This window comes from Battus philenor, unplaced genomic scaffold, assembly GCF_028537555.1.
Source record: "Battus philenor isolate CCGP_79_NKW_IND1 unplaced genomic scaffold, ilBatPhil1.0.hap1 SCAF_23, whole genome shotgun sequence".
In the NCBI taxonomy this organism is placed as follows: Eukaryota; Metazoa; Arthropoda; class Insecta; order Lepidoptera; family Papilionidae; genus Battus; species Battus philenor.
The window spans coordinates 2,628,464-2,651,255 of record NW_027181686.1 but is presented as its reverse complement, the minus strand read 5'-3'; the positions used below and the strand labels follow the sequence as shown (position 1 = coordinate 2,651,255).

The 22,792-nt window shown below is 32.0% G+C and overlaps 1 protein-coding gene across 1 annotated transcript; it reads left to right on the top strand.

Annotated features, from left to right (window-relative positions):
- Positions 1-5,707: 5,707 nt before the first annotated feature.
- LOC137924183 (uncharacterized) lies at positions 5,708-20,747 on the top strand. Its single transcript, XM_068767546.1, has 6 exons — positions 5,708-5,811; positions 16,152-16,272; positions 17,412-17,618; positions 18,556-18,792; positions 19,419-19,705; positions 20,120-20,747. Exons 1-6 carry the CDS (start codon positions 5,790-5,792, stop codon positions 20,524-20,526), a joined length of 1,281 nt encoding a protein of 426 aa, XP_068623647.1. The 5' UTR covers positions 5,708-5,789; the 3' UTR covers positions 20,527-20,747.
- The last annotated feature ends 2,045 nt before the right edge of the window (positions 20,748-22,792 follow it).

Below are 22,792 nucleotides of genomic sequence, written 5' to 3'. Positions count from 1 at the left end.
ATAAATTAAAAAAATGTGTAGATATTTAATCGATTCATCATCAACAGAAATGTATTTTGAAAAATTACTAAATTTACAAACTTTACTTTAGATCTGTAATCAACAGATGTCAGTGTTAGCAGATAAAAGAAAATGTCATTGTACCAGTAATGCCGAATCATTTATATTTACAATTGGTTCCTTTTTTAAGTTTCACACTTTTTTTCTTAACTTTTGAAAGAATTGTGGACAGACCACAAGTTGGCTATCTCATAGGTTTTAGTGAGATAACCTTAAAACACCAGACTTACTAACATTTAACATTTTATTAGTTCTTCATGTATTTACGTTTTCTTTAGTTAATTGAATAAAAATAATTGTAATGTTAAGCTGAACATAGCTTATTATAGTAAACAAACTTTCCTTGACCGTATAATACAGATAGTTACAAGTGTAAAAGTTTTTATGGGTTAACTGCATGGCTAATTTGTCAGCAAAAAACTTCTCTCAGCACAAAGTCTGCAGACACAGATAGTACACAATAATAAATTTTATTGTAAAGTAATCAACAAAAAAAACAATACACACATTGTTATTCAAATAAAGTAATAAAATAATCCCTGCTGGACATAGCCCGCTCCATCTAAAAATAGATTTCCAACAGGATCCTACAACGACAGAACTAAAAACTGATGAGTTCTATCGCTAAAGGTAAAAATAAAACTAATATATATCCATTTTCATGTTTATTTCACTAAATAGTTTTGAATAACACAAACGAATTTCAAATTTCTTTAAAATATCATTACATAAATTAATATTTTAATACCTAAAATACGCTACATAATATATTTTATGAATTACATCAGTAAATAATAATTCTGCCTAAATAAATGTAAGCAAGATTCAAATGTCAAAATTGATATGATAAGGAGTACTGAACATTTTATTTCGTATTCAATTATAATACACAAGACAAAGCTACATTCTTCGAGACAGGCAAGGGTTTTTTTTCCTTTTCGGCACATGTCTTGTACATATACAGTTATATTTATCTAAAGTAGTCTAGGGTATTTATATCGTGCTGGTAATGAAAAAAAAAACTGCGAACTGGCTCGTACCCTATAGTCACTAAATTTCTATTAAAACTGATCTGGCTTCGCAACATTAATATAATTAAATAGATATAATTATCATTGTCATCTCAGCAATAGAACTTCCACTGGTGGACGTAGGCATCCCCCAGGTCTACAATGTCTGGTTTGCAGCGGCCTGGGTTCAGCAGCATTACGAGTAAACGTCTTACGCTGCACCTGCCGGTGTGTAGTCTCCTATCCAGAACTTGAAAGTCACAGCTGTCATCAAATATACTTATAAATTGGAAATTAACAATAAAGGTAAATGAAATTCGTAAAAACACAAAACCATTTGGTGAAATATTAACCTTTATTATCGTGACACCACCAATTTTGTTATATAATATAGAAACATGTATATTGACTTATGTGATGTGTATGAGGTTGCCAGCCATTTTGACTTTGAGCAGCTTCATCGAAATTGAGCTCGTTGAAACAGGAGTTCCGTGAGCTAAAAACTCTACTCTGATAGATTACATTGCAGTTACGACTATAAAGTTTGCACTAAGAGATACTATATCTGTGTAGGTGTATAATATTGTGATAAACTGAAGTATGGTGTAGGTTTGCAAAGCGAAAAAGATAGGGGTCTCTAGTGAACGCCCTCTCTTGAACTCAGGAGAACACACCCAGCCGCCGGTGTCGAAAGTACAAGTGTATTGAGTCTACGACGGGGGGCCGAAGTGAGGTGAGTATCGTTGCTTAGGAATGTGTATATTCATCAAGCTTGGCCCATTTTTAACCGATTCTTTAAACCAGAGTTCCCCAAACTTTCTTGTGTCGTAGACCCTTGCCATGCCTACCGTGTTGGGTAGACCCCCTACTTACCTGATATTGATTTCCTATGAATTTATTTGTTTGTCCCACATTCGTATTTATAGAGTGACGAATTGAACAAATCAGTGCAAGGTAGCAAAGCTCTGAGACTGCGACTCTCAGGTTTTTACAAGTTCAAAATGTATTGCGACCACAAAGCGAATACCAACATTCTTAAACTTACACAATTTTATAAACATATATAATAACTTTTTTACTTCATAGGTACTTTTATAAATAATGTAAATGTTTTGATATTATAAGATAGTATGATGTAAGTAAATAGGTACTATCGGTGTATGTGTTGAGATCCACTATCGTGGACCCCCATTTTCATTTAATGGACTCGCAATTTTTTTTGCTGACGTAAACCCCTTGCAGGTTGACTTAGACCCCTAGGGGTCGAAATAGACCACTTTGGGAATCACTGCTTTAAACTATAAAATCAATATTCAACCAATAAAAGCAGTCAGCCAATCTCAAGGCGAGAAGTATTGTAGACGCTCTCTTCCGCATGAAAGCGCTCTGATGTGGGATTACCCTGTTCCATGCGCTGCTGAAAGAACCTTCTCCTGCTCCTAAAAGAACCTTGTACGATGTTGTGAAATATTTTTACGTGATGATAGAGCTTGGAAATGAATTGCTTATTAAAATATTGTAAAGGTTACCGCAAAAATCCCATCTATGACTGTTGTGTGTTGTTGTGATGTCTCAGGTCATGGCGCGTTTGGAGCTATAAGCTGATGGTAGCCTTTATAGGGCAGTTCAACCTGATTGTAGTTTCTATCAAAATTAGCTCTTCTAACATTCTTCTTGTGACACACAAAAGTAGTAAGATTCCATGTGGATAATCATATGATATTATTCTTATACCAAGTATGACATTTTAACCGTGTTTACATTTATTTAAATCTATTATTATATATTTATTTAAACCTAAGAAATATAAAGAAAAATTCTTATTGAACGATATTCCAAGTCGTATAGTCGTATTCTCTAACTTATACTAAGACGTGATATGATATGAAACATTTGTTGAAAATAGATCTTCTTCCTTAAATATAATTACTTCTTACCGCATTACATAAACTGATAAATCTATTAAATTTATTCACTTAATTGCTTATCGCATAATATAAGTCCATCCGAAGTCTTTAAGTGTTGTATAATTTTAAATAATTGATTTATAATTAATTAGAATTGCTCTATAAACGGAAAAACAATGATTCAAGTTTAGCTTCAAGAGATTAACTAAATACTTATTTAATTACGTCGCATAATGTATTTATTATTCGTTTATATTCTATTCAACGGACATGTAAATACTTTTTACATATATATTATACCAATCCAACTCCGAAGCGGAAAGGAGTGGCTGGCCATTTCCCAAGCGCCCATAAAAAAATTTTGCGTTCGGGCGTAAATCGAATGTGATCAGTCATTAGGATAAAAGATAGTAACACTCGATAATAAATTAATTTTGACAGAAATATAAGTTTTATAACAAAAATACATTTGAGTTTTCAAATGCAGCAGCTTCTTTTTCACGCTTGAAGATTGAATCATTATGCCCTCAACCCACAGCTTAGCGAATTCTAATTCAAAATTCTTTATTTCATGTAAACATGTAGTAGGCGTTAATGCCACGTTAAGTTTATGTGACGGCGCGTGGAATTATTTGAAGATTAGTCCTTAGCCTTTTCCAGATTGCTATGACGACCGACCTTGCGATGCCCGCGCTCAGCGACTTCCTTCGACCTTAATTAAGTCATCGGTCTATCTAGTGGAGGCCTATCCACGCGTCACCAGCTCCTGGTCACCGTTCGAGAACCTTTCCAACTGCCTTCGGTTGCACAAACTATGTGCACCGCCCTCTATCACGCTAAACGAGCAATTCTTCGAGCCACATCGATGAACTTGGTTCTTCTGCGGTCCTCCTCTATTCTCATTACATTTTCAGGTATTAATACATACTCACTTTTAAGACTTCTTTCATAATTACAAAAAAATTATTAAAAATATTTTGATAACCTACTAGTAACAGGTCGGCACACCTTCCAGAAAATATGCTGCCAAAATATGAAACGGAAGCATTGCTGTGATACGACTTTTATTCGGTGTTTATTTCAATAAAGTAAATTGGATTATGTGGCTTCTGCAGAAAGTATCGAGCGAATTCTGATCCGGTAATACAGTATCACATTTTACTGTAGGCAGATAATAGCGCCTAGCTAGTAGTCTATTCGTCACGCTGTCGTGTTACATTGTTATTGGTACAAAAAAGCACCGCTTGTTCGTTTTGGCTTCGACCCAGTATTATAGAATATAGTTCCTTAATATTGTATTTGAAAACCTTTTACCTTTCTAACCTTTAAACCTTGATTTAAGCTGAAGGATGTCATTATAGAGAAGTCAAATCTGATTCTAGTTTCTATTAAATTAGGCGCTTCTAGCTAATATCCTTGTCATAACGTACACAGATGGTATCTTTTAATAATGCTATGTGAATAATAAATTAAATAAATGAATAATTCTTACACTTCCGTGGACGAGAGCCTCGAGTGGTAGTAATGGTCGAATTTATGCGACAAAGCACGTCCTTCTGCTAAATGGTGTGGGCTACACTCGGAAGTTAGAAAAAGAAAATAAGCAAGATAGTCCCCGGTTCGGAAAGTTGAAGCGTTAGTTGGCAAGTCACATAGCACGTAGAAAAGGTGACCGATGGCGCCTCAATGTTATAGGATGGAGACTACGGACCAACAAATGCAGCGTAAGTACGTCAGTAGTACGTCAGTCCACATGTGGACTTTGGTCGTCGCGATAGATGGTGGCCGCTTCCAAACGATACTATTAGAAATCTGTGGGCATGGCCTATATAAGTGAACGCCCTATATGATGTCCATGGTTATACATCGGTCAGCCATAGCTAAAATAATAATTATTCAAGAACAAACACGATCAAGGAGAGAGTATTTAAAAGTACAAGCTCTTGTAATGTTTTTGTACTGAATCCAGTGTTTCTGTTGCCAATCATGTATTAATTGAGGAAGTTGATGAAAAAGATAAATATAACTCAGGAAATACACTTAATCAGATGACCGTGTCATCAAGCTGTGTCGATACCAAGTCTTATTATTGTTTACATGTTGTCATGAAATATAAACGTAAGATGAAAATTTTTTAAATGTCAATATCATTTTAAAATATAATTATAAAAAAAACTAAATACCAACATTAAACAAAGAATAGTTACACAAAAAAAGTAAAAGCTAACTTGTATACAAATTTTCTCCCGAATTTACACTAATTTTTTTTTTAAAAACTTCATAAGGTCGGGTCTCTCCATATAAAAGTTGTTAAAAATGAGATAAAAGGATGTTGAATTTAAAAACCAACAATAGATTATACTCTCAAATCCTATAAAAAATATATTTTTTAATTTGTATAAAACAATTTTAATAGGAACAATACCAGTAACACCATCAAAGAGATAAGGAGTATAGTTGTTCACTATCGGTAATAGCAGAAAACTCAATTTAAGATGTTAGCTAAATTTTTCATTTTGTTATATACGTTTATTAAATAACAAACCTTATTTTATTTATACTTAATTATTAAATAATTTTAGAACTTTGGTAATGTCGTGAACAGTTTTTTAGCCTGTGGTAACTGTTGTACTTACTGCAGTATTGTTATAATCTGTACCTTCTGTCAGTGAATGGTATCGCAGCTACCAAAGTAAAAGCAAACTATTTAATAGTGCGTATTCGCGCGCCGCCGGAAATGGTTGTGTAATGGTTATTTTAAGTAATTGAATGTTTTTTACTGTCTGTTGTTTTATAAGTAAACGGATAAGAGATGTCAATAATGGATTTAAGCCGTAAGTTATTTATGTCAATATAACCTTCATAGAAATAAGTCAGCAACGTTTGATATTTGTAAAAATACTTCGCAAACTAAAGAGACAGGTAAAAGTTTCTAATAACCAGAACAAAAATATAACGGTAATTTTCAAAGATTTACCACAAATATTCATCAATAGACTTTCATTGCGGCGATAGCTGAGAATTTTGATGTATGAGTTTCAAAATGCGGTGTTTATATTAATATATTTTTATTTAATTCAAAGGTATATTAATAATAAATGTAAAGGTTGGATCGGTTATCGTACACTTCTCAAATAAGTATTTACTTAGGATTTAAAGTGTAAATATTAATTAATATATTACTTTTAATGAATGGATTATTGAATTGTTTAAAATATGAGATTATTGATTAAATATTAAGTAAGAATTTGAGTTATCATTGCGAAAATTAAGTATTTTATATGTAATATTATATCTGCATGTTTATATCGGAACGAAATTAATCATCGTTTAATCTAGAAAGGTGTAATAGATTATGTTTAATAAACAAGATACAATAAATTTAGTTATAAATGTAGTAATAAATACGAAAAAACTATTTATTTGAAAGGAAATTAAATTTGTGAATATTTGCAATGTAAGTAAATTGACGTACCTGTTATTAAATTTGATAATGTCTGCCTAAACAGTACTTTTTTATTCGCTGATTTTCGTTTTATAAATAGAAAAAGTCATGTAGACCAGGAAAACGCATAATCATCCTAGATCATCGTCTCCAGATGTGAAGGTCAACGATTTAATAAGTATTTATGTATCACATCAAAATTTATAAGATGTTCCTGATAAAAAACAATTATTCGTGTATGTTTGTATTTTGATACTGTTGTGCTGACTCAATGATTATTCTTCGTTATTTATTAATGAAAAATCATTTACAGTACGCTTATTACATAGTACATGTATATTATCATGTGTATATTACATTTTCCTATATATGTGTTTAAAAGTAATTACATTATATTTATCATGTATATATAGCATATATTAATATATTTTAAATGAAATAACGCCATTATAGAAATTGTATAAACAGGAAATACATAAGTAAAAAGCAGAGGATATTTTGAAATTCGAATACAATAAAATAACTGTTAAAATGAATAAGTTGCGATAAATAATTTGAGTAATTACATTTGGGTAAAGTTGTTTTGTTTGCGTCCGGCTAACGGAAAATTATTGTTTTAAATACAAATATATAAAGTTATAAAAACCTTTCAATAAATGCTCGGATTGTAATACGAATCTTTTGACATTTGCGGAAACCTGTTATGAAACTCGAGGCGGAAGTTAAGGTTCGTAATTATCTTTACATAAGGATAAAAGACGTTTTCATCTAGATATATAAGTTGATAGGCTGCGTTCATACTTAATTTGTGCCAAGCTGCGTTAAACGAGATTTGATAAATTGTATAATTCTTTTTTTTTAAATATGTCACGCGCTGTGCATCGTCGACCATATTTGGTGGACAAAAGCCAGATATATTTCATTTGATATAACGACCTGTGCCAAAATGAAAATGAAAGATTGTATCATACTAGAATTAAGAATACTGCCTTAACATGTCTGCACAGCACAACACCCGTTTTTATGTGGTCAGCAGCCCGCTTCCTAACCGCGAACAGGGGCGAACCGAGGTTTGATCCGGATTCCTTCTTGACTCGCCTTTGGTCCACGCTACTCTCCCAAGTCGCATACACAACATCAATACTACACAGCTCTACTCGGGTAGAGCGGTTTACTACATGCGAACAACTTCGTGTAACTGACACGCGTCTGTACATTATTTAATTAAATCAGGCGTTATTTTGCGGAAGTCCATCCTAAGTAAGAAAATTACCAATATTTAGCCATCTCCGCACATGCAGTCGTAGTCGTACACCGATTAGTGCCAAACACAGAGACTATGTTTGGCGCTACTCGGTGTAACATAACTCCTGAAGATGCCCCGTGGAGAGGTGTAACAAGTGTTGAGTGATTTAACGATGGTAGTTGTGTAATTCGCATTGTTTGCCGCATGCGCATTTATCAGCGGGCTGGCGGGCGTTGCACACCGAGATCTGTTGATTTTATTCTTTTATAGAAAAAATAAAGTTAAACGACGTGTAAAAGCGATTTAATTCCAGTCATAATAATTAGCTCTTAAAAATTATATATATATAAAAATAAATACACATGATAAGTAAAATTTAAATAATCAAATATATGGATTATATTTTGATGCCTTTAAACAAATAAAAAAAAATATGTTTCCATAAGTTATATTCAGTATGCTGTCAACGTTCTTTGTTGGTCGGCTTCGACTCGCTTTGCTAATAGCACGGGTACAGTTACGGCATTGTGTCCGAAACGTCCGGCCCGCGGTTAAATCGGATTATTGGTTTATAATAAAATAAAACAACACAATTTCATACCAAATAGAGTTGTAGTCCAAAGTAGGACTACTGTGTGAATAGAGTTAATATTAATTTAGTTATTTATTTATGTATCTGCTTCCACCGAATAAAATGATAGACGAAAAACTAAACATTGATTTTATCTCAAAAATGTTGTCTACATAAAGCAGTGAAAATATTTATAAGAACATAATTGTATGTAGTCTTATCATGCCGAAAAGCAGTAAAGTATTTACTTTTATAGTATAATCTTTTATTTCTGGTCTAATAAAAGATAACTTTGCCTATCTCCGCCATTTTTAGCCAGAAAATTATAGAAAAAATAAACATGGTTTATTGGAACTGGATTGCAAATATCTAAAAACCCGATAAAAATCGTTTTTATCTAAAATTGCAGGATATTTAGTTCTAGTATATCTATGGCACCTGTACTCGTTATATATGTATGTATATATATATATATATATATATATATATATATATATATATATATATATATATATATATATACATACACACACACATAGGTTCAGATATATGACATAAATAAAAAAAAAACTATAAAATTGTATTACTACATTCGCAACTAATGTTTATTTATTCTTTAATGTGTATAAAAAGTAAAATTTTTTAGACTGAAAACAATATGTTTATTTATGAAGCAACATAATTGGAATTATAAACGTAACTCAGAAGTGCTCTGAGGATGTATTTAAAATCACACTAAAGCATAATTTTAATACGTCAGTATATAAGGATATTTGGTTATGACTGTCTTATTTATTTAAAATTCTGTTTCTTTAGTATATGTAGTATTATGAACTTTCTCGTTAAATCCGTTTTGTAGTTCTAATACGTACCTAAACTTATAATCATCTACTTTATGAAGATGAAAATTACATAATCTACAGGGATATATAGCAAACAATAAATGATTTTAATATGGTATCGTAAATATATAGACCATTTATCTTATATTATTGTTACGCATTTATTACTACGGAACCCTTCATTTTGGGATACAACGTACCGTATATTAATTGACAGCGAATGAGCTATACATTCGCCTCTATAAAACTTTTGCATCCATAACCAAACATTCTGTATATAACGTGGGAGTACCTTTCAAGCCTTCACATGCTTTTTCCAAATCGATATTCCACGCAAAGCCATAAATAAATAAGTAGTGTGTAGGTCATGTTATTGGAAGATGATGGTAAAGACTTGCACGGGCAGAGTGAATAGACCAAGATGACGCTTTACAAAACTGAAATTAGCCAAAATTATCGCTCTTGTTCACGATGTGCCAAATCAAATGCCATGCAAAAATATTAATTTTGAACAAATAGTTCTACTTGTTAAAGGCAGTCACAACAACGATTGGTGATATTTATTAGCGCTATGTTTTATTTAAAACTAAAACATGACAAAACTTAAATTAAAATATTAAAAAAGAGACGGGAAATAAAATAAGTAAAAACGTAATTAAAATTATATGTGTAGGATCTTTGCCTAATTTATTGTTTTTTTGCTATCTGTGCACTATCTACACATGACAATGACGTTCAAGAAACAGTATGAAAGAAAATAAACAAAGAACGATAATTATAATCATATAATCGATAATTGATTACTTGTAATTGTTTGTGGAATAATAATATATTTTTAAATAAAATGTGTCATCAAATTAAGACTGGCCATAAATACTGTTATGATTAAGAATAAACAAAATACTGATTTTGAAATTGGAATCTGTCAGTTTTATATGATTGTGATTTCTTATTTTCGCGCCAATATATATACTATAAAATATTTGGTGTGACTAGAATGGTGTGATATAGACCAACTAGTTCTAAATACAATTTTTAATTTAACCAATCACCTGTATATAAGAATCGCTTTAAAATTCGTTTACTTTCTGGATAGAAATAATTTAAAAAATATCTACACTTTCGCTCCCTATTTCTGCTTGACGTTAATTTACGGGACCACTTGTATATGTAATAGATATTTTTATGGTGGTACAAAGTGGCATTGACTTGCCATTATTGCAAGAGGGAGCTCTCGTTCACCGGATATTGTGAGACGCAATTGAAGCTAAACGACATTAGTATCACTTGTGAAGTAAATCAACTGTACGGATTGTCCGTTGTGAGTATAAGCTTTCTGATAATATTATTAGATAATAATTTCGGATTATCAAGCCGTCCGCCATTTTGTTTACGTCATGTATGTTTTTTAATGCAATGATAGTAATTAGCATGGATTATAATTTGTTTTTATATGAAATCTTAAAAACAATCAAAGATAATGTTTATTGTAGGTATTATATTCGCCTATGTGACTTTGAAAAATGCGAATTTGATAAAAATTGATTATAGCATGATACATACAAAATTTGAAAACATCTGATTTTAATCCGTCCGCCATTGTTTTTTGACATCAGATGATATTTTAAAATGTCATCGCAGTACTTTTAACATAGAATACAAATAATTTTTGTACGTAATCTTAAAAAAGATGAGAGATAATATTAAGTATATATTTTTCGGTGTATATTTGTTGAAAATTTAATATTAAAGAGTAGACACGTATTAAATTGATTGTTAAACATTTTATTTAAATATTGTATAAAAAGAGTTTTCCCTCAAACCTCTGGAAATGTTACGCTGTAAATCTAATACAAAAGAGTATCGGAAACTTTTACCATTATCACTAACATAAATGTGCAACCCTTAAACTATTTGACGCCATCTTGCCGCTTCACATTTTGATAAAATAGTTTGAACGTTTTTACCGTGATTTCAATTGTTTCAAAAGTAACCCTCTTTAATAAGATTTTTGACACGTTGTATCAACAAATGATGTTTTTTCTCTTCAACACTACACAAACTACAATTTTAAAAAAAACTTTTTTTATTTTCAATTAAATACGTGTCCAGATCTCCACTAATTATTAGGGAAACCAGGAAAATCATTTCGCTTTCTTAACTTAAATTCACACGACTACAATTTTAACAAGTTTTTATTTATAATCACTTTCGTTATCAACAACCTTTTGCCATCTAGTATAAAAATTTTCAATGCCGGAGTGGTAAAAAATGAATCGATTTTTCTGTAAAATATGTCGACAGAAACGACATTACTTTCCGGTACCCCTGATATCATATCGGCCGATAGACACCCACTGTAAGGCATATGCCAGCCTCAAAGATGGCAACGATCACCGGCCCTGCGCAGCACGCAACTAGCGATATCCCTTGACCTTCACTATGTTGTTGGTCCATCTAGTTAGAGACCTACCCACGTCGCTTTAATGTCTATACACTCTTGAAATTGACAAACCACGGTACACGACGTAAGAGAAGTAATTAAAAAATATAATATACACGATTCTCGAAATGTTCATATTTTTAAAAAGTGTCGTTAACGTTTAATAGTTTTTCTTAACGCAAATTACAAAGCCACATTGCTAATTACGTTATTAAGATTGATTGATTTATAACCAGAGTACACACAACTTTTTACTTTTTACTCTACTACTATTTTTAAATAACGCGGTACACCAAAAAGAATAAATACATTTTTCCACGCGAATATTTTGTTCTAACTTAAATATCCCGATTTTTTTTAAATTCTAGTTTTGATAATGTTTACAGAAACTTATCTAAACAACAAAGAAACTATTTAAAAGATGTTAAAACAGACTAAAAACATTATTTTACAATGGGTTAAATTTAACGGTGATCGGTACCGAGTTTGTATGTCTTTTAGTCGAACAAGCTTTCATTGTAGATAATAAATGTATTGTTATACAATATTTTGCTAATCAATGTACCTTATGAAAGAAAAAAGGTTAAAAGGTGTAGAGAAAATACGTCGATATTAGATCATTATCTCTTCATCTCACTATCTCTCATGGCTCTTTGAACAGAACTATCCAACCACAAGTGATCAATATGCCGTGGTATGTGCATGCGAAAATATGCAGATGGAATATTGTCACAGTATCAGCTTCGCTCAGGGCGCATTGCACTTGGTATATAGATACATGACCATTTGACCGCATTCGACGTATCAGAAAGCCATTCATTAATTTGGTCAAAGTGGCACTTGACGACATACATCGTTGAAATTGAGAAAGTATTTAACGTGTTCAATCTTGTTGAAAAATAATTTCATTATCAAAGCGTACCTTATTCTATACTGAACCATAACGTTATTAGCGAAATGTTTTTTGAAGGTGATGAAAAGATAAAACTGAATATAAACGATAAAATAATAAAGATTAGAAATATTGTATGTTACCTTAATAATATATTTTCTCTATACCTTTATACTCCTACTAATAATGTCTCTTGATGATGCTGATGCAATTCAGAGGTAAAATAGGTCTAGGTATCTACTAGAAATGGCCTTTCACAATGCATGTTTTGTATTCTAAAATTACTAGAACATCCAAAACTGGCATTGCTTCCTTTCGTTAAAATATTGATAGAGAAATATTGTAAAATATCACATTACCAAATTATAAAACCAATGGACGTCTTGCAACTGGCGAACTATTTCGCTTACTGGCAAAAAATTAGGCACACTTCCATTAATATATTCTACCAAACAAATGCAAAATGGCGTCAAAAGAGATGCCATGATTATTTTAAGAATCAAAATCTGGCAGTGCAAAGAATGCAAAATACCACTGCATTTATCCACCTGTTTTGAATAATACTCATATTCTACAAAATTATTAATAAAATTTACTTTTCATAATAACATGAATTTCTTTGTTCCTAAATTTTCCGTTTTTTGCAATACCAAATGTATAAAGTTATCATACATGTATTTACATATCATGAAATAAATAATTTCTTGTTTAAAATATACTGTTTTTACAAATTACTCTGGGTACAGAGTAGGTGAGGTATCAAAGAATTAAATGTGCTTCAAAAACAAGAAAAAATTCGGACTAATGTGCTCCCAAAGGGTTAATAGGCAAAACACTTAACAAAATGTGAAGTAGAAGACATTGACCTCCAAATCCTCGTGAATGTCTGAACTTGAGCGTTGAGAAATTCTATCAACCCTTAACAATATTTAGGCTTAGTAAACAGTATTATGGTAGTAATAATTATAATTATTAATTGGAAGAATAAACAAATTAAACTTTTATGCTAACTAATCTAAGTGTCCACTTTGAAGAATGAAGATGGAGTGTCTTCGTGAAATTCTATTCCTTATAATAATACTTCTGGTCAAGTGGTGCAGTATCAGCAGTTAGCGCCTTGCGTTTCCCATGCCTCGAATATTAGTATCGGGTTATTGCTACGGAAGCAGATTCCCTTATACTATACGTATGAAACAAGATTTCATATAAATATTTTATTTTGTATTTACGTTTTGTAATGGTTCTTTCAGGGTGGTATAATAAAAAACCCTCCGTTATGAATAATTATTTAACCCTTTTAGTGCCAAGGAGCGCCGTTGCGCTCCTATCGCTAGCTGTGAAGAACGCTAGCGTCGCGATGGCGCTTCTTTTGACAGATCAATTTTGGCGCGCGCAAGTGTATCAAAAAAGACTGCACAATTTTTGCGTAATGAAATACTTTTGTAAATAAATCGTTTGTATATAAAATGTATAAAATTGCACTTTTTATTGACATTTTATCATATATTAATAGCAACTAAATATAATTGAGGGAATACGAAATTCTTAAATCCCGACAGTTGTGCTAAACATATCTGACGTATCTACTAAAGATAGCATTTTTGGGTTCAGTCCATAATAAAAGTGCACGGTTGTTATCAAGTAGTGGTAAATAGTTGCAAAATTTATTTTTATTCCCAATTTAAATTTGTACTTTGTACGTTTTGTAATTATAGAAAAAAATCAACTGTCAGAAATATTAAATAACTTAATGATAATCTAGTAATACATATAAAACTTTTAACAGACAAATAAACTGTACTAGGTGTGGCCAAGCGCCTTGCTAATATTAGCCGATTTTCAAAATTTGAAATGTTTCGCAAACCGCAAATAATAGCGTTTTAAAAAAGGTATCACATAACAGAACTTTAAAAATTACGAAACAATAATAAATAACAAATAATCCTTCAAAGGTTGGCTACCCCTGACCTATACATTCACTCATTTAATAACAAAACACTATGAAGCAATGCGGCATAACTTTTTCTATCCACAATTGCATATTTTTAAAAATGCAATCGCTTAAAAAAAGTTTTTTTTTTTTTTAATTTACCACAATTTAAAATAAATCATTGTTTACTATCTGTCCCTGCAGACTTTGTACTGCCAGACGTTATTGGCCTGTTGTATTCCAATTAAAAAAATAAATTAATGTAAAACATTTCGTAGTGATAATTTTATACAGAATTATTGTAAATGCCGAAAAGATATAAAAGGTTTAAAGTATACATGAAAACAGTATTAAAAATTATCAAAAAAATCCGTTTCGGTTTTGTTGGACTAACAAGATTCCATCTTATGTTAAACATTTAACTTGCTATAATTCCCGACACTGTCTTATCTTATAGGAACCTATTAAATCACATAAGTGATCAACTAACGGTAAGGAAATGACAATTATTATGCATATCACATAACCAAGGATCATAGCTCAAGAGGTCAATTATAATTTAAATAACTTTTCTATCTAACATAACCTTGTTTAGACAATTAAAATTATGTAAATACGATAATTTCCGTAAGCAACATATTTTTTATTACATGTTTATCTAACTTACTACTGTCATTTAAAACTTCCGGGCATTAGGAAGGCAGGTCATTTTTTTTCCTAGGTTGGTAGAACTGTAATATTAGCCAAGCGTCTATTTTTCAAATGGTTTAATACCCTCATTCGACTGATTTGGCTCCCTGCAGCTTTTAGCCATTCAGTTAACTTAAAAGATTAAGGTTAAGGAGGTAAAAACCGAATCGAAGTGAGTCATGAAGGCTATACCGGAAAAAAGACTGTTGAAACTGTTTTGAGAATTGAAAAAACCGTTGACAAAAGTGCGTTTTATCAGACAGGATTACTGCAGCGATGAAATTTTGAAGAATTTACATTTTATAAACAACCTAACTTTTGATCACAGTATTAAATATGTTATACAAGTCTTATTAAAAATTTAACTCCTGTAATGACATTCTTATACAGCTGGGCGTGGGAACGCCGCCCACTAGGTGGACCTACGATATAGCTCGCGGAAAGTCGCTAGATGCGGGCAAGGCAACGCCTGTTATCCTCACGTTCTTTTGGTGACGCCTTGCAGTGGGCATCTCAATGCTGATATGATCATTCTCCAAGTTTACGACTTGGCTTATCTCTGGATTGATTTCTATATAACCTACTATTCGGCATGTTTTTACATTAATTCATTTTTAATCTGTAACTCTGTTTATAACGGCAAGTACTTCGTAAAAAATAGGAGAAAAAGACGGCATTGTTCGTTAGTCGAAATGAGGACTAAATGCGTAAATTATTTGCGCATTTGTTAAAAAAAAAACTATCTGTGTAAACATATCTTCAGATCTATCATCTATCCCTTTCACATCCTTACAAAAGTACAGTGATATAGTTCTAAACAGTTTTAACCGTTAAAAGTAAATTTTGGACTTAATTAAGAAAAGGACCACTATTTAGCCACTTTCGCACATGCAGTGGCAGTCGTGCAATAAAGTGCACCGCCCGCCAGCCCGCTGATAAATGCGCATGCGGTAAACAATGCGAATCACTTCACTTTATTGCACGACTGCCACTGCATGTACGGAAGTGGCTAAATATTGGTCCTTTTCTTACTTAGGATGGACTTCCGCGAGGTAACGCCTGATTCCATTAAATATTTGGACTTAATGTAATAACAATGTATTTTTTTTATCCAGCTGAAGAATTTGTAGACAACTTGCTTTCGCAAGAAGCAAGTGAACAATCATCGGATACAAAGAAGCCCGAGGAAATTGATATGGAACTTCCGGAGTGGTATAGTGAGAAGAAATTCAATCAGTAAGTAAATAAATAAATGAATGAGAAGAATAAGTAAGTAAATAAATAAATGAATGAGAAAAGGAGAGTAAAATCATCAGGTCCATGGAAGTGTGGTTAAGTTCACGGACCCTTCTGCTCAGTGAACTCGGCTCCGATGAAGCTGTAAAAGCCAAGCTAACAGCAAGAACATCAACGGAGAATAGGTAGTAAGGAAGTGGGTCTACGATGTCGTGACAAAAAAAGGGAACTTTATAATTCGTAAGCGGGGGTCCAGTGAAATCTATCGACTTTCGGTAGTGAAGAACTAAGAGTACTAGTAGAACTAAGAAGAAGAAGTAAAACATTGACTTTACTTGCACCTATCAATGTAGGCAAATAATATTTTTAATAAGTACAACAAGTACAAGTTTTTTAGTTGTAAGTTGCAAGTTTTTTAACAAGGAAAATGTACCATATACAAAACGTTGCAGCCGTTGGCAACGCGTCTTAAGACGTGCAAACGGACAAAATGCGTCTTTTGATATAAAATAATTAAATTTTTGTTCTTAATACTTTAAAAACCTAGCCTATTTGTATTATTATAACATCTATAAAAGAATATATAACAGAACCATAATTTATTCGGAAAATTTTTTTGCTTATTTCTACTACTGTTGTATCTAAATGTAATAAAAAAACGTGCCATGAACAACAGGCTATTGTACCAAATGTTTGGAAGCGCTGGCTTACGATGATGATGATATTGTAACTGTTCTTTCTCAATACATATTTAATAACAAATTTTTATTCCCCAAAATTTAAAAACTATTTATAAAATATTGACAGACGCATGGTTAATACAAGAAATAAAAATAAACTCGTAAAAACTAATTTTTATCTTCAAAATTCTTCATGAGGACTAGTAGTATATATTATGAAATTTCACACGAAATCTATAGCATTCAACAGTTTTTAGTTAATCGAAATATGTGGACCTTGGTTTATTGATTCGTTTACATGATTAATGTTGTCATTTAAAAAAGCAACAGTTGGCTTTCCGGCTCTTTTCAACAGATCAGCGTTCCGAGCCGGTGGAGGCTTACTTATGTTAAAATAATTGACTATTTAAAAATGGAAGTAAATGCCTAATTGAATAAGATTTAATTTTCTTTGAACAGAGCGCGTCGTTTCTTCTGGGACAATTCGTTCGGGATGTCATCGTCGATGCTACTGGGACTGGTGGCGGTCTTCTCAGTTCCCTCCATCCTTCGTGTCTTGATGAGCTCACGCCGTTCTAACTCCACGTACACGGCCTACAAGAGATACCTCTCCACACTTCTACACACCATCGCCTGGTTCGAGAACGAACTTAAACCTGGCAGCATGTAAGTTATGTTTGAACGAATTGCCAAATCTCGGCCGCCATTTTGGTGACGTCAGACACGTCAATCCATATCTAACACAACAGACTAAAAATAATTTATTTAACAGATTACATTAGATATGCAAAATATATCTAGTTTTTTTAATATACTTTTTAATATAGTACATATGTAAAAAAGCTTTAAAGGTGCAAATAAATATTTTATTTGTAGTCAATTAAATTATAGAAAACCTTATCGAAAAATATCAAAATCATAATATAGTAAGACCACACTGCGATCGAAACTCGCCTGCTAAGTTTGGCAATTATGGTATAACCCTCCATAACTATCTTTAGGGGAGGCAAAGACTTGCAGTGGGTGTCTATTGGCTCAAACGTCATAGATTTATAATGATATTAGCTGACCCAGCAAACATTGTTTTTCGATATAAATTATTTTTAGGGTATATATAATATAAAATAACTTATTCTATGCGTGTCAAGATTTGGTATGTGAGTTGTAGAGGCAGGAAGTGCTGTAAACGATGATGGAATATAAAAATAACAAAACACTAAACATATTTCTTTTTATTTATTACACAATAACAAACCCTTAATGTTATAGTATGTTCTTGGTAAGTGATGAATTATCGACCGCTAAAAGTAGATAATTATTGAAATAATAATAACACTTTTAAAAAGGGGGTTGATAGTAGAAGAGTGAAAATCCCTAAACCCCTTTCACACACTTAATTACAATCTGTCAAGCCGTTTCAAAGAAATATGGCAACCTAACCAAACACTGATATGATAATTGTATATATATATATATATATATATATATATATATACATATATATATATATATATATATAAATATATGTGTGTGTGAGTATATATATAGTGTTATACTGGTCTACATACTTGGGAACAATAAATAATTAATTTTTTTTTAACAGATCGTGGAAATCCCTGTACGCGGTTAGAATTCGCCACGTGCGCGCTGACGTGGCGGCAAAAATGAAAGGTGTAGGCAGAGTCTCACAAAGGGACTTGGCTTTAACGCTGTTCGGTTTCATAGGCTTCTCTATACTCAAATCTGACAAATTCGGCATCAGGCAAATGCAAGACGACGACTGGGAGGCCTACAATCACTTCTGGAGGGTAATTGGCCACATGATCGGTCTAGAAGATAGGTAAGCTATCATATATATCTTCTTTTCAAGAACGCACAAGAACTGCGTGACATTTTTAATTTATTTGTTGTCAAATAAAACACTCTTTTCGTGTTATAAAGTAACAATAAATAGAAATAGTTTTTTTTTTGGAAAATTATAATCATCTTCTTTATTGAGGTATAATAACACTAACACTATGTGTGTCTGTTATTTTACCATCTTCAGAATCGAATTAATGTCCTGGTAAATTAATGATTGTAATTTAAAAAAAAAACTACCATATGTAAGAAAAAATATAAATCATCTGTAATATATGAAATTTCCACGTGTGTATTAATTATTCATCACGTTATCTCTATAACGATAAAGTTTAGAGATTAGAAATTTTGATAGGAACATTCCTTTCACCGTGAAGAAGTCAGCTAAGAATTCGTATTTTATTCCACTAGAAAGGAATTTTAATATGTATTGCAATTTATATTTCCGTTTACAACGTATAGGGTAGACAATAAATTCAATACAGACTTCAGACAGGGCAGACTTCAAACGATAATATAATTCTAGTACCCGGCATTTGATTTGTCACGTACAGACGATATGTTTTGTCAGTCGCTGTTTGTATATTTGTTTTACATTGTTAACAGATACAATTTATGCCGTAAGAACATGTATGATACGAGGGAAGTATGTAGACTGGTGCAGGAGAGAGTCTTCACGCCTTGCCTGGACCATGTGCCGGAGTACTTCGAGCACATGGCCAGGAGTATGCTGGACGGGTTGTGGTCCGTCAACCCCACGATAAATACCTCGGCACTGATCTACTGGACAAGGCATCTCGCCGACGTACCTGGCTATGTTTATACGGAGCGCGAAAGGGTGGAATTTCAGAAGAAACTGCGGGACCATCTGAAAGGAAAGTCTGAGGATATTGGTAAGTACCGTTTTATTCGCCATATTTAAAAAAAAATGAAATGAGCTAGTCTGAAGTGAGAGATCGAAAGGTTCATGGGTGGCGAACGCGAGCCGATAGACGCAACATAGATATGTTCACCTCTAGATGAACTTACGCCATAGTGAAGGTCGCGAGAAGTCTCTGGATGCGGGCAACGCGATATCAGTCATCGTGGCTCTCTTACATACAAAATAAATACGAAAGATAATTGGTATAAACCTACCGAAACCGCTGTACCGCGCCTTGGGTATGCGTGTTAGAAGAGGGGGGTGCCGCTCCGTTCCGTCAGTCGGCTGTCCTGTACGCGACTTACCTTCCAAATAGATATACTTAATATAATAGGAACAAGATTCAAATATCAATGAATGGATATATGGTATGTTTCGTTTACAGGTGTGGATTCAACAGAGCTGACATCGCCTGCAGCGGTGGAGGGCGTATGCACCCATCCCCCACGCCTCCTTTACCTCCGGGACTATAACACCATCGAGTCCATTCCGGAATATAAGAGACTTTCCTTCGCTGCCAAATACAAGTTGGCCGTCAACAGCATACTTCTAACAGTTTACTCCACGTACATCGGAAAATTGTATTTCAATTTGAATTATAAATTTAGTTTACTGTTAATGAAATATTTTCCATTTTTAGCGTTCCCGAGATTCGGTTTCATAGCCTCTTTCGTTAATATATTCACAGAAGACCCCATTGACAATACGGAACCGAAGCCTAACGCTGAGTATTATAAACCTCCGCCACCATTACCGTGGTACAAAGTACCGTTCGCAACATTTCTATGGTGAAACTAGTGTTGCCATATCAAAAAAATACTAAGACATATATTTTATAGTTATTTTTATCTATATAATCTGTATAGATATTTAAACGATTTATACGTAATGAAATTTATAGATTTTTTTTATTTATTTTGACATAGACATTAGTACTTCTTGCTAAGCATCTAGCATTATGTCCGTATTAAAAATAGTATTATAAAATTATAAGAATATAAACATAATGAATATCACATATTTATTAAGTTACTTACATTCGACAGAGATTAGACAACTTGTATTTCAAGTTTTTTTTAGTGAATTTTTAGTAAATATACTTTATATATATAAAACTGGCACGCAATACTTGAATAAAATGATCAGAGATTCTTTATTACATATGTACATGTTATATTGGCTTTGAACTACTTTTTAATCTACATCTCATTTATTTTCAATTAATGTATGTACAATACGTAATGGTAATATCATATTAAAATGCATTTTTAAAATTCGAATTGTTAACGTCGAGAGCTAAAGTTACAGGCTAGTCGAAATTTAAAGAAAAATAAATCACTGCAACATATTTCAAAGTGTTCACTTTATACAGGGTGATTGGAAATACGCATTTAAGCTTTTTCCTGACAACTAATCTATATATTCACTGCTTTAAAGCTTCCACATATTTTTTTGACAAATATTCTATACATTCACCCCTTTCGAGCTTTTACACCTATTGACAATCATCCTGTATGGTAGATTTTATCAAAAAAAGATATATATATATATACTTTTTAGTCACAGAATATATAACTATTATTACAATGAATTTGGAAATTTGGGTGTCATTTTATATAAAAAGATAAGCTTTCAAACGTAAAAAATATTTTAAAATTAAATGTATAGTATCCTGCCTACAGTTACTTTTTTAATAAGTACGACTAACAAATTACTTTTTATAATAAAATTCAAAATTCTTTAAAGTTGCTGCCAGTTTGTAGGTATTTTAATAAAGATTTTTTTAGGTCTTCATGTTATGTCCGATGGCATACATTTTTAATTGTTTAATAGGAATCAATACAAGAACACATTTAGCAGTAAGATAAAAGAAGAATCATTATAAGAGCAATATAACGCGTCCGAACAGTGCAAGCGACAGATGCACACTAATATTTTATCACCATAAAAACCTGTACTGTACCTTCATATCCAATTGGATGCGGAATAGTTGTATTTTAATCAAGTGAAAATTAAATAAATATACATAAGTTATTCGTTTTAAAAATATATGAAATTAAATTTCGAAGAATAAGAGATTATTATTGCTGTTAGCCATGTAAAGTTCTCATTGTTGGGACTTGTTTACTCATAGAGAGAAGAGAATAAAAGAATGTGATATTAACAAAATCTTATGTAAAACAATAATATTAGGAAAGTTTTACTTTTAAATTTTTAACGATTTGTACTCAACTAAAATATTAAGTACAGAAATGACGTAAAAATGACATTTATTTTATAAATATGAATATAGAAAATTGACAATGTTAATTAAATATTATTTTTCGTTAGCAGTTTAATTCATTTTCCTTCTCAATTCCCTAAGTGTCTTAACCTTGCGTTATTACTTCCGCTATATGACGTCATGCCATCTTTAGGCCACTTTTATGATATCTTATATAGTGGTGTCAAGTATGATAAATATGAAAAAACCACTATATAATTTTTAATTAAATTCTACAGGAAAAATTCATTTTATAAACAGTTTAAAAATAATTAGCAATTTGATTTTTTTTCCAGTGTTACCTATTTAGCTGAATTCACCTGTAATCTTGAGTACTAAAAGGCTAAATGAATTTCTATTTAAAGATGTTATGGTTAGTGACATTATGCTAACAAAATAAATTATTATTTTCGCATAACATGCACACAGATTAAATAAGAATAAAAGTATATAAACATGGGAAGTACATATAAATGTTTTTGTAAATTTAAAACTGCATTGATATCATAAATATACAAAATTGTTACCTATGTATTCCACAAAAGTTCTATGAAAGCTGACGTGTCAATCATCAGCATAAAATGTGCAAATTCTCGAATACAGAATTTACTACTGACAAAATAAACATAGTTCAGCCTTATAGTAATCGGAATATTTAAGTGTAGTGGGTTCTATAACGTAATTGAAATGAAACGCTATTGTTTAAAGGCAAACCGCATTGCTGTTCCTAGCGAAGTGCTTACTTTGGAGTATTAAATGTAACTATGAAATATAACAATGTCTTTGTTAGTTGTT